Below are 13926 nucleotides of genomic sequence, written 5' to 3'. Positions count from 1 at the left end.
CCAATTTTGAGTCCCTTGGTTCGATTTTTGGCCGGGCGGACGTGAAATGATGATTTAAAATATTGTATGAACTTTCATATTTCATTGATCCTGGATGTGGAACTGATCACCTTACCTTTGTGTAACTGATTATCGAAATACGCTGCGTTTGGTTTACCGATGCAGTCCCTTATGCACCAAAGGGTTTGGAAAGGGAAATTATGATGTGGACGATTTTGAAATGGTACTTACTAATGATTTTTTATTACCTAGGTACTTACGTATATTATTTCAAAATCAAGGTGACGCTACGTATTGTACTAATCTTGGCTTGAAAACCCCTGCAAAAGAACTGTCAAGTTGACGTTTGACAGGAGCTGCTATTATACATAAACGTGCATATCTCTTGCTTTTATGCCGGTAATAAAGTAAAATTAAATAGCAAATAACATAATACTTAACCGAGCAAGTGTTGTAAATGTTTCATGTTTTGTTGATAAATATTTTAATAGTATTATCAAATTAATATTATAATGGATAGCGAATATCAGTTTAAAGTATACCAATCTTTAAAAATCATTCGTCAATTTGATTGGCTTTTAAATTCTTACGTTTTGGTATGTATTATAAAAAAAATATTATTTGTGTTATCCTCTGGTTGAATTATGATTTATTGCGGTTGATTTATATAATTATGCCGCTTTTAATAAATAAAACCTTGCACCCATCTTTTTCATTTTACAGGATTTTTTTATTGATGATCATTGGAATAAACTTCCGTCCGGGTGGCGCGATATATTTGAAAATATGGAACCGTCCGAATTCGGAGAAATATTGTTAGGAGGGTCACCTAGAGTTGTACTGCCTCTCTCTTTAATGTCTTTAATCAAAAGTCTAACATATTTGTCAATTCCAAGAGACGCTTCTGATGATCATTTCAATCTTCACAAAGATAAAAATTATTCTGTTTCCTGTGATCCACATCCTCAACTAAATAAATTATTTTCAAAGCATGTAAAAAATAAGAAAAGGCATGAAATATCACTTGTATCAAATTTGATTGCTAAAGTAGCTAAAGATGAAGATTGTGATACAATTGTTGATATTGGATCAGGTTTAGGTCACCTTGTCCGTACACTGACTTATAAATATAATTTGAAGAGCATTGGAATCGAGGGACAAACTAATCTGACCACCGGAGCCAGGTAATGTTAGTTTTTTTTTCTTGTGTATACCAATTCAATATAAAATATAATGTTTCAGTTAAAACAAGACTGGCGTTGCATAATATTGACACATGTGTATGTAATTGAAAAATTAATCTGGCGGAGAAGGTACAAATGCAGTTAAAATATAATGTCTTATGTGGTTGTGAAATCCTAAGAGATTTTGAATCTTTAGCAAGAATATTAATTTTTTCATGTGAAGCAAATGCATACACAATGAAAGAATAGTACCTACCTACTGTCTGTCAAAAGAATCAGTAATAAATCATAATTTTAACTGATTTTAATATTGGCAACACCAAATTATAAGTGGCTTGTTTTGTGATTGGTTACTAAAAGATCAACACATTATTTTAATATTTCAAAATTGATTTATATTGATGTTGTTTTTGTAGACATTTCTTGATAAAACTCCACAGTTACTGATTTTGATAAAATTATAAATAAAATTACCAATAAATCTTCTTGGTTTAGTTTCACTTTTATTTTATTTTGACCAATGATAGCTTTTGCCTAAGAAGGTGCCTTCTGCTGGAGATGCCTGATGGAGATGCTTCTCCTGATATAATTTTATCTAAATTTCAGAATTTAATCAAAGAAATAATTTTTCTGCTTTTAGAGAATTAGATTCACAATTTGAATCCATGGCTATAAAATACCTTCAAAATGGATTGATGTTAAAACCTAAACATGTAAATCTCATGTTGACACCAGAAACGCATGGAATTGTTCTCAAATCTTTAAATGACCACTTGGAAAATAACTATGGCGTCATTGGTCTGCATCCTTGTGGCGACTTAGGGCCCTTACTTTTGAAGATATTTGCGGAAACCGCTGATGTAAAGTTTATATGTATTGTTGGGTGTTGCTATATGAAGTTATCGTGTGAAGGAGACAAATTTAAAGGTTATCCACTTAGCGATTTCGTTTCCAGCTTGAGTGGTAATGAATTATCTTACGAAAGTAGAGAAATAGCTTGCCACGCTATTGAAACCTACTGTCAAAAGCTTGTCAAGGGACTTTACGAGGATTTACAGGTAATTATAATATTTTCACAAAAACTTCCCCTTCTGATGTAATTTTGTAGTCACTCTTTTATTTTGAACATTTCATAATCTAGTACTCTATAATCGCTAAAATTATTTTCCGCTTCTTTTTATAATTAAGTTTTTATACTTGTTTAACAGTTTAGGTTTTTTGATAGCAACTGCAGATAGATATTAAAATGTATTGAACATATGCTAGAAGGGTAAAAAGTTATAAAAAGAAAGACCTGTTTCACAAAAAATATCTTTATTATATAATTCAGGACTTAACAAATATTTTGTTTAACTATTTACTTTGATAGATATGTGTCCGGAATATAAGTAAATTTATCAGTGAAATCATTACGATTGAGAAATTTTACAAGTACATACTTATTAACATATTTTTTCCATTTAAAAGAATTAGAACGGTTATAGTCTATTATCAAAGGTAGAATAGTTAGGTAGTTAGTTTAGAAGACAGATTTTATCAAATTTATATATTAAATATATTTATTTGTATTTTTGAAGCAATATAAAATGTTCAAGTGATATCATTATCAAAGTAGAATTGTGTATTACATCAAGTTAGTAGAAAGGTACCAGCAACTAAAGTATACCTACATGAAAAATGTTTTTTTTTTTACAATTTTGCAAACAGTTTAACTTTTAGACACACAAATGTGAGTCCACCAAATGGTAACATTTTTTTACCCTGGTGTTTTATATATTTTATGGTTGAAAGTTGTTAAAAATATATTGAAATTCAAAACAATACTTTTAAGTTTCTACACAATTTTATTTTTGTTTGAAAGTATTCTTAAGCAATTTATTTTAGTGGATTGAAAAGGTGTTGTAAGTATATAATAAGAAATATCTGAAAAATTGGGAATATTTCATTAATAGACATGTGCATATTTTTATGGTGTTTAAAAAAAAAATTACAAAAAATAAAAAACAAATTATTAAATATGCATATGTAATGAATTCTTTTGATTTTTTATTACTTGTACTAATCAAGTTTTGTTAGTAACACAACTTTAAATAAATGATTAGCATATAATTAAAGGTGTACGTCGATTTACTTATTCATTCATATATCAACGAAATTTGTGTTTTAGATTATACTTAATCATTATACTCATATATTTTTACAAATTAGTATTTTTCTTAACTTATTTTTTTTTATAAGAAAACATTTTTAAAATTTTCGGTATTTTTAAATTGAAATAAGTTTGTCATTTCTTTACAGAATGAAAACAATAAAATATGACAAATAAAAAAAACTGTGTGAGACAGTATACATTTAAACTTTTTCAAAACGGACCCTCAATTTTTAATTTGATTGTGATTTTATCAATAGATTATGCAAGTCACAGTTTTACGACTAAACATTTTTTGTTTTGCATACATAAAACACAAAAAGTGCACTGGGGGCGATTTTTTACTATCCACGATAAACATAAACGAAATCAACTATTAAACTTCACAAAATGGGTGTTCTTTATAAAGATAATAATAATATTTCCTTATCATTTTTTACTTGTCAATTTTTTAATTTTTAGAATTTAGGCTCTAAATATAGGTTTCTGGAGATAAAGAAAATAAATATAATAAAATAAAGTTAGCGCTTCAAATATAAACTTTATATTAAAAATAAATATACATTAGAATTTTTTCATCCTAAAACAAAGTTTTGTGCTTGTTGACAGAAAAAAAATTATAATATTCAATCGTCCAGTTCATCAGACAGAGGGGCAGTAAGAAAATAAACATTTTAATAATAACTTAAAATGTAATATTTGTGTTGATTGACATATAATTAAATAGATACATTACTAGCGCGAAAAAATAGCATTTCAAGTCGTGGGTTCATTCATTCTCTGAGTCTCATCATAATCAGGTGAAATAGCATCATAATCAGGTGAAGTGGCAGAAATATATTATTGTGTGTAATGAAAAAAGTCTTTAATTACACCGCAACTGTGAAAAACAAAACAGAAGTATCGTTTCATACGTAAATACAATCCAATTTATGGATTAAGTAATTAATTGTTTATATTTCTGAGTACATTTTTTAAAACTTTGATAACTGCCAGCTAGTGTCGTTTCTATGGTAACGAGTTACACAGAATTAAATATGAACTAAGGAAATATATGTGTCTCTTTCTCACATGAATGATTGCATGTGCATGGTGATTTGCTATCTCTTTTTTTTTTTAATTGTAGAGGGCAACGCAATATTTGCTATATCTTGCAATCTTAATTGTAGTTAAAGAATAACCAACGTAATATCTGGGAATAACATGTCTAATTATTATATGTCATGGTTCGTGCCTAATTTTTTTAATATCTTTTCAGACGAGTGATTGGGTACATTGGAAATAGATCTGCTTTATTGGCAGGACATTTGGAATGTTTTTGATGTAACCTAAACAATAATTTAATTCTGTTCGAGGAACATTTTAGATAAACTTGCATGCTCAACTTTAATTTCTTTTTTTTTTTGACTTGTCTGACACAAACTAGACGATTGTATATACTAAACATCGAACAATACCGAAGAAAGGAAAAAAAATAGAAAGACTACAATTACAAATTTAGTAATAATAAGCTTTTAAAAAAGATAAATTTATAACAAGATAGAAAATACAACATCAAAAATGTTTTATTTAAATATATTTTGTATTGGATTATATAATGGTAAATATATGTACATTCAAACACAGATATTTTTTTGTATTTACAAGAGGGAGGAAGATATACATTTAGAGTTAATAATAGTTTTAGAAGTAAGAAGGTACTCATGTTACGCCATACACTTTTAGGTTCACACATACAGAGCATTGCTAGAAAAGATACTAGTCTCCAAGTGGCCTAATATGAAGCACATGGGACTTAGAAGCATTAAGCACTACAGTACACTGACGTTTCAAAGGTTTGATATAATTACTTATTATACAGTATTCAATCACATCATTACACAATAGAAAAATATTGTAAAATCTAAAACAAATCATTACAATAAAATTAGTAATATCAACAGTAAAAAGGCTAAGTGACTGATGCGGCACTATAGCCGAAATTGAGCTGCGTTGTATGAGCCGACATCCATAGAAATCAGATATAAATTTTGCCGTTTACAAAAAAAACCCTCTTGTAATAACAACTCGTGCCGTCACGGGCGGAATAATTTCAAAATTACGAAACTTTGAAAAATCATAGTGATACATAAAAATATATACTTTTTTGGATTAGTTTGATAGTAAACCTTATTAACAAATATTTAAATTTTTAAAAAACATTGAACTTCCTCATTTATTCTCCTGCAAAATTCACTTTATGGCACAACAGTCATTTAGCATTTTTACCATGGATATGTATGAATAAATAACTATTTCAGGTATTGTGAAATAGCAACTGAAAGAATAGGTATCATTCTAAGCAAAGAAGATACTTCTTCAGAGGCAATAGACAATTGTTTAAACATGTGGAAGAAGATAGTTATATATTACACACTAAGGCTTATTCTAGCACCCCTAGTAGAGTCTGTTATATTAATGGACCGGGTGTTAAGCCTGCGCGAAAAAGGTAAAACTGTATATTTGTAATATATTATCCTTTATATTATATATTCAATATGACTATTTCTCATTCATTTGAATTAGAGACAATATCCTGATTTTGGAAACTCATTTAACTAAATTTAGTCTTTGAAATAAGGTTTATTGTGTGTTATTGTGACTAGCATTCTCTGCTAAGATTTTGGCCATTTCAAAGATTAATTAATTAATTTAGTTTTTTAAATCTGTTATTATTGGAATGAAATTATTGTTTTTATCAGAACTTATTCAATTATATGTTAGAAAAATCAAACCCTTCAAGTTATGTAATTATTTGTTCTAAATACATTTAAAACATTTTTTTTTATTCACATTTGATTTTTGTCATGGGTTGTTGATCTTATTAAATCTTAGCCTTCTTGTTTTTTTTTTACTGGCTTAAATTATTTTTTATAAGTTGTAAAATTATCATAATAATTAGTGTGGATGCAGACGAACATGCATAATATGGTGAAAGGAAAGTCTACATGTGTGAAGATAGCTGTGTGGGGTTCAAACAAAGTGAATGTATGTTTGATAATAATAGATAATTGTTATTTTACAATTTACCATAATATTAAAGATATAGTCACTTAGTTGTCAGTTTATACATATGTATATATTTTTTAATTAAATAAACTTTTAAATTTTTAGGTGCTGTTTGTGAAATCCACTCCTTGTTCGATCCCTTGATATCTCCGAGGAATCATATATTAATAGCTAAAAAAGTTTAAATTATGGATAAATAAAAACATTTGTACCGATATAATAAAATAATTTACAATTTATTGGTTGTTTTATTTCATGTAATTAAATAATTGGTTTATTAATTTCAACAAACATAAACATTATGTGTCATAAGACCTCTTAATTAAAAATATACACAGCCTGCCAAAAAAGAGATGAAAATAATTTAGTATTGAGGCCGCCTGAGAATTATCTTATGACTTCTCTTCTGGCAACAGTAAAAAATCAGCAGTATCAAAATAAATGGAATCTTTTCATAACCAATCACAAAACAAACCCTTAAAAAATTGGTGTTACCAGCGTAAAAATCAGCTGAAGTTCTAATTTTTACTGTTTTCCGGTCCTTTACAGAGACTACACAAAAGAAAAAAATATTATTTAGAGTACTTAATTAAACGGGAATTAGCTCTTAATGTTTCGTTGAACACAGAGATATATTAAAAATAATTCATCAAACCATAACATAATATTACAAAATAAATATGCAATTAACACGACAGTGCAACACGCATGTATTAGATATTTACGCACATAAATCTAAATATTTTTGTTAATTTGCAAAAATACCTATCGTACGTACATCCATAAATTTAGTATAACATAATAATCAGGTAAGTTGTTGTCATAATGATGATTTTCTCATTTGGAAACTCAATAACTATTTCCACCATTTTGAAATTTTGTGTTCGATAAAATTAAGTCAGATAGAACATAATTATTATGTCTAACATTTTTATATTGCCATCTGCAGTAAAGGAACAGTGACATTATACATAATATTTTATGTACAACTATTATTACATAGCTCTTGTTATATAAACATTAGAGCAATTTTTATTTATAGGACAATCATACATTGGCACTTAGGTCAAAATAATTATTACATTCAACAGATATTATTTGTGAGTTCCTTAACATAATGTATTGCCTTTGTAAGTGTTATTTTTATTTATGCTATTATTTTGGTTTAATTAATAATAAGTATGTGAAATTAAATATAAAATAAAAACTTTAACACACAAACTTAAAAAAGAGTTTTGTAGGAATATAAATTAAATATGATAATTTCACATTAAAAATGAAATTAATTTCCAATAACGTTTCAATTTGCGTAGTTTTTTTTTTAACATATTAATTTAAACCAACAATTTTAGATGTATTTTTCTGTAGTAGAAAACATAAATTGAATTTATGCTTTATCCATAAGGTGGCTCCATGTGCTTGCCAAGTGTCGACAAGCGCAAGCGTGTGGATTTGGGCATTTAGCTTGCCTTATAGACGCTCGCAAGCACTTGCCGCGGTTTGGGACGGTGTCAGTATTTTGTGCACAGATCACAGGAAGCCATAGATTAAATATATATACTGTAGGCTTGAATTAGGATTAACTGCTGCATTCGCAAGCATGCAAATGCTGACCTTTAGCTTGTGAACGCTTTCCAAGCTTTTTTCCAAACAACTTGCGGCAAGTATGTGGAGGTACCATTAAGAAGCCAATGTTGAGTGTGATATCAAATGTGTATTTTACACATAAAATACTGGAGAGATAATTTTTTTAAATTGTTTTGAAAATGAATCTTCAAATTCATATTCTGTATTTTGTATCAGGGTTCTCTTCATTTCAACTCAATATACACAAACATGCGATGCTTATTGACTTTAAACTGTAATTTTTTAATGTACCTAAGTATATAAATTTAATTTTTAAAGTAATAAATTATATTTAAAAAAAAAAAAGAAATATTTGTATACTTATTTGCCCAAATTTTGGGGGCATTTTAAATGAGTTGTAAACAACTCACTATAAAAAAAATGGGAATAAAGTTGTGGTAGCACTCTCCACTGAGCAACTCCAATGAGTTCGAACCTCGGACCTCTGTTCTGTGAGTCCAGATAGATGTAATAATATGAATGATGAACTTGAATTAATTAAATAAATATAAACATATAAATGTAGTAACGAGAGCTTTAATTATCACAGCATGACTTTGCAATAAAACTACATTTAAATACAGAAAAAATGAGATCATCCATATTTTTTAAACATTTAAATGCTGCCTAAAGCGTAAATTGTTCATTTTAGGAAACCCTGTTTGAAAACTATAAATAATACTAAAAAACCAATAGCTATTGGATTGTAAGTTTATTCTGATGTGTTAAATTGATATTTTCAAGTCTTCTTTTCTTATCTTAACCTTTTTAGCACATATTTGCCTACATTATGCATTGATACTCGTATCCGAATCTATTGATCAGGCATTTTGTGGAGCCAACATGCTTGTGGCCGGAGTAGGTTCTTCATCACTCTCCTCGGTGTTGATTCTTTCGAAGCCAGCTCCTCGAGGCCTCTCTAACAGATGGCGCAACTTGAAATCTGGAGCCCCAGGGGCATAGTCCCAGCGCTGTCTTCGATTTCGCGGTGTCAGAGGTGAAAGACATCCTGACATGTACAAAATCATTTTTAACATTATATCAAACAAAAACATTAAACATTATTATTGATTTTTAAACAATGAAATGGCCAAATACTTCATTAATAAGATAGTGTTAAATAAAAATGTTCATATGAGTATTACTAGAAATAATGATAGATTAAGGGTGCCATTAAAAAAAACAACAGAATCCCCAAATTGTATTATGTATAAAGGCTTGAAAATATGTGAAGAGATGCCTGAATGTATGAATAATTAAAAGAGTTTGAATAAATTAAAAAATTATTGTTTTATTTACTGTAAAATTATGTAAATAAATATATAAATAAAGGCAGTGTAAATATAAGTTTATGTACTATGTAATATAAGCTAACTTAAAAAGTAAAATATTAAAAAAAAAAACAAGGGCACATGAAAACTTAGAGAACATTTTTTTTACTAATTAGTAAGGTGTACATTTTATCAATAACATTATAATATATTATGTTCTACAAAATATTTGTATCAAGGCATATACTTACCACATTTCAAAGTAAAATTGGCTAAAAGTTCAAAATATTAGGTAATTTCTTATAAGCATTTAATACAAGTAAAAAATTTAAATACTTAGTTTACTTCTACATACTTCCACTATCAAGAATTGTCATAACATAAAAAGTCCAAAATAAGATAAAACCTTGTTTTCATTCCCTATGCCCAGAATTCTTAAGTCTGCCAACAAACATACCAGTCTTGATTTCTTTGATAACAAGTTGTCTTCTTTCATAAAATCACTAAATCAAATTCAATTTTAAACACCTCTTTCCCGCTTCCACTCCCACCAAATCTACTACATATATACCATTGTGTCTTTCTACTTTCTTTTATAATAATTTTCTATGTATACATATGTCCTTAAAAATGCCCATTGGGCGTATATATAAATAAATAAATAAAAACCACAAAACTCGTAATCAGAGCAAAACATATTTCAAGTTTAAAATATACTACTCTTTTAAAATGTTCATCACAGTAATTCAAGCTTGCGAGTAATTTTAGAGATGTAATCGATTTACTCTGATAAACTTAATAAGTTTTTTTTACTTTTACAACTACACTAGACTTTTACAGTCACAAGATAATCAGCTAGTTTAAAACTGATTACCTCTAACTTTTTAGTTTAATCCGTGAACACATTTTCTTCTTTCAGTTTAAATTTTTGAGAACATTCCACAAACATTTATCAGGTTCTTGTGACTCTAGGAAAAACATGTTGGAATATTTGACCCAAGAATCAGGGGTTGGGAATCAAGAGTTAAGTTCAAAACATTTCCAATCTATACATCAAATCATTATTTTATATCAATTGACAATGACATTAAATAAAGAGAAAACTTAAAAAATTACAACCCTACTAAGCATAGAAAGGGAACATGACATATTTAATAAGTGTTTCTCAGCTGTAAAAATAATATAATTATTATTATGTCTACAAACATTTGGACAAATTCAAAATATTGTAATAATATAATTAGTCATTAGTGTATTCCTCACTGTAAAATCCCATGGCGAGGGATACATTTTGTAGGTTTTTTTACATAATAAATACATGCACAGATAATGCTTGGCATAGTACATTGCGCTGTTCTCAAATGACAAATAACTTATAATATAATTAGTTCTTTTGTGACCCAAGACCATTCAATGTCCTGGATAAACACATCAAGTTCACCAAAATAAAAGCCATCTTTAGAAGTATTCAAAATTGGATTTTTTTTGGGGGAAGAGACCATTGCAGGAGACAGCTGTGAGACATCACACAAATAAAAACAAAAAAGTAAATATATAAATATTTTCGTTCTTATGATTTACCCCAATATTTAAATTTTGGGGCCATTTTCAATGAGTTGTTACTCGCTATTAGAAAATGGGAATCAAGTTGGGGTAGAGTGTGGTTCGAAATTCGGACCTTTGATCTGTGACTCCGCTACACTAACCACGGGACCACAACCTGATCCTTCAATAATATTATGCACAGATAGGGCTGCATGTTCAGATGTTGATATGAAATTGATATTTGTGTTATAATTTTTATTTTGATAATGTAAATAATATGTATGCTTCCCCTCTCTCTATGATTACTAAATGGAGCTTCTTGCTACTATCCGTGGCTCTGTTATAGGTCCTGTCGGATATACAGATCTGGTGGCGTCCAAAAATGATTTCAAGGCTTTTGAAAAGTTTTGTCATCATTTCGGCGAATTAATTATGTCCAATCAATTTGATTCCAGTCAGTGAAGAATTCACATCCTTGTTTTCTCAATCCAATGGAAGTGCATATTATGTACTTCTGGATTACCTTCTCGCTACCAGATTACAGACAGCTCCTTCGGGCAGCTTTTCTCGTTCGGCAACGAGCAACTTTCTTTGGCCGAAACTAGTTGGTTATTAACTCATAAAAAATAAAGTTAATTTATTTTAATATATGTAGTTAATAATAATGTTCCACAAATTTAGTGCTTCCAACATTAAAAGCATCCATTTCTCTCACATATTTCAAATGCATATTCCCTTCTTGTGCACAGTATAAGAATAATTATCATGCACAAATATTTAAAATAAAATAAAACAAAAAAAGCTTTATTACATTTATTGGGATTCAAGATAAGACAGAAAACCAAAAAGTAATATTCAATACTACATACTACATCAATAAGCGATGCAAAAATAAATATAAAACATTTTTACAAAAAATAGCATACATAGTTCAAGGATATAAAACACTTTTTTAAATCATCATCAAAGCTTAATCTGCACTTATTAGCTTAATCTGCACTTATTAGCTTAATCTGCACTTCAATTAGAGATGGCCATTTCGTTTTTTTTTATAAAAGTAGCAATAACAGTTACCGTTTTAAAAATTAAGCTGTTTCATGAAGACGTTTAAAAAATATGGTGCACAATCTTGAAGAGCATTATCTTCTGCAGCATTTAAAACCGTGATTCCGTGTGGTTTTCATAAAATAGTTTATTTCGTTGCTTCAAACAAAGATTCATTTCTAAAATCATGATTTTTGAATCTCGGGTCTAAAAATATTGTTTCATTTATCAGAGTATTGTTTTCACATTTACAAAGTAGGATGTCTAATGATTTGAGTATAACTGTAGCTAGTCTATTGATGGAGTGAGAAAAATTATGTTGAACTATAATTTGTTGCAAATGCGCGACCTCATTGACAATTAAAATAATTATTTTCGATGACGTAAGATGTTTATCGCTACTGATTTCTTCTGTGATATATAAAATCTTTACAAAAACTAGTTGCTGCATTTATTACTTCTCAATCGTGGGTGGTGATATTTTCAACAGTGGGGAAATGGCAAGCAATGGATAATGATAATAAGTCTTTTTTGTCTCACCTCAATGATTCTATTGAACATTATGGATGTAGAATTCTACCTCGTTATGACTTCTTGCTTCAGGGTTAATGGAGTTTTCCCCATGCTTCCTTGCATTTTTTGAAATTCTTCTAGTCCCTGAGCACTCTGTTAGAAAAATTCTACTATTCCCCAAATTTTGTTATGTATGTCTAACTGGTAAACCAAATTAATGGAGTGTGCAAAGCACGGGACATGCTTCCACCCTGTTGTTCTTATAGCAGCTACTATATTTGCGGCATTATTACTAACTGTTTGTAATAAATTTACCAGCTAATCTCATTTTTTTTCAGAAATAACTGTCATTTCTTACACCAAATTTGCTACCGTATGCCTCCCGGTGTATTTAAAGCAGGTTAAAAGGGGGTATTCCAGTTTCATTCCATTTATAAAATACACTGTTATGCTTATTTATGATTCGTTAGTTATTGATGCCCAGCGATCTGTAGTTAAACATACTCCTTCAACTGAGTCTAACCTGAAACGAAGATCTTCTTTCATATTGTACAATCGACGGACAAGAACTTTGGAGATTGTTTTTCTGCACGGACATACGATGAAAATAATTCATTCAAAAAAATGCGGAACTCTGGAATCTATTCAATTTGGAACAGGAGGTAATGTTTAACTATTAAGGTAACAAGTAAATAATTAACCATGCTTTTTTTATTCCTTTCATCGGTTTACTTAGATAAGCATCCATTTTGTTTTGCACAGCGAGCATTAGCTTCGTACTTCAACATGGTCAATATATGGGGATGGTGCAGTTGAAATTGAGTTACTACTGGTGATAGTGTTTGGTGTTTGGATTGGGATTGCTCTGAGCGCCTGCGGTTGAGGTGGATTTGCTGACGAAGTCACTAACGTATCAACAGTGGGATGCACAGATCGTATGTGTCGTGTTTAGGAGAAAGAATTTCCATTTTTGTTAAAATTTCATTTCTTGTTTTTAAGCAAAAGTTACATTTTGCTCATATATTTTTATCGCCAATATCTTTAAAAAAATACCAACACGAAGACTTTTTAGTTACGGATCTTTTGTCCATTTTGTAGATTATTTTTTTTATGGAGAAAACATCGATCACAAGAAACAGAAAATTATTAAAGTAAAAAAAAAATAGAGTTTATGATCAAAGCGGCAAGACTATTTAACCCTTATACTGCTAAACAACGATATATCGTTGTTGTTAATCCCTATCATAAAGTTCTAACTAGACTGATGCTGACGTCATAATCCCCAAAAGGGTAAATGAATTCGCAAACTGCTTGTTGCACTTAACCGTCAGTGGTATAAAACATTTTCAAAACATAAAAATAACTTATTCGACGGGTTATCATTTAATTTCGTACCTATTTCAGGCCTATGGAAAATTTAATACAAAAAATATTTTCTTACGCGCAGTAAAAATTTAAGCATTAAACTGTACAGCAAAGTTTCTTGAAAATGAATAAAAAATAATTAAAAATATTTTAATGAAAACGAACAACTTTGAACGACGTC

At 29.2% G+C, this 13926-nt stretch overlaps 1 protein-coding gene across 4 annotated transcripts; it reads left to right on the top strand.

Annotated features, from left to right (window-relative positions):
- The first annotated feature begins 332 nt into the window (after window positions 1–332).
- On the top strand, window positions 333–6620 carry LOC148280349 (methyltransferase-like protein 25B). Of its 4 annotated transcripts, none has more exons than XM_088228522.1 (6): window positions 333–596; window positions 1094–1184; window positions 1825–2242; window positions 5059–5168; window positions 5634–5821; window positions 6487–6620. In XM_088228522.1, exons 3-6 carry the CDS (start codon window positions 1850–1852, stop codon window positions 6564–6566), a joined length of 771 nt encoding a protein of 256 aa, XP_088084648.1. In that variant the 5' UTR covers window positions 333–596; window positions 1094–1184; window positions 1825–1849; the 3' UTR covers window positions 6567–6620. The 4 variants fall into 4 exon arrangements, with proteins under 4 accessions (XP_088084648.1, XP_088084647.1, XP_088084649.1 ...); XM_088228521.1 differs by having other exon boundaries at window positions 724–1184; XM_088228523.1 differs by lacking the exon at window positions 1094–1184.
- The last annotated feature ends 7306 nt before the right edge of the window (window positions 6621–13926 follow it).

Source organism: Micrasema longulum, unplaced genomic scaffold (genome assembly GCF_059751315.1).
Source record: "Micrasema longulum isolate JH-2025_06_02 unplaced genomic scaffold, ASM5975131v1 h1tg000590l, whole genome shotgun sequence".
Classification (NCBI taxonomy): Eukaryota; Metazoa; Arthropoda; class Insecta; order Trichoptera; family Brachycentridae; genus Micrasema; species Micrasema longulum.
Note: the sequence above shows the minus strand (reverse complement) of the source record. Positions and strands in the feature narration are given on the sequence as shown.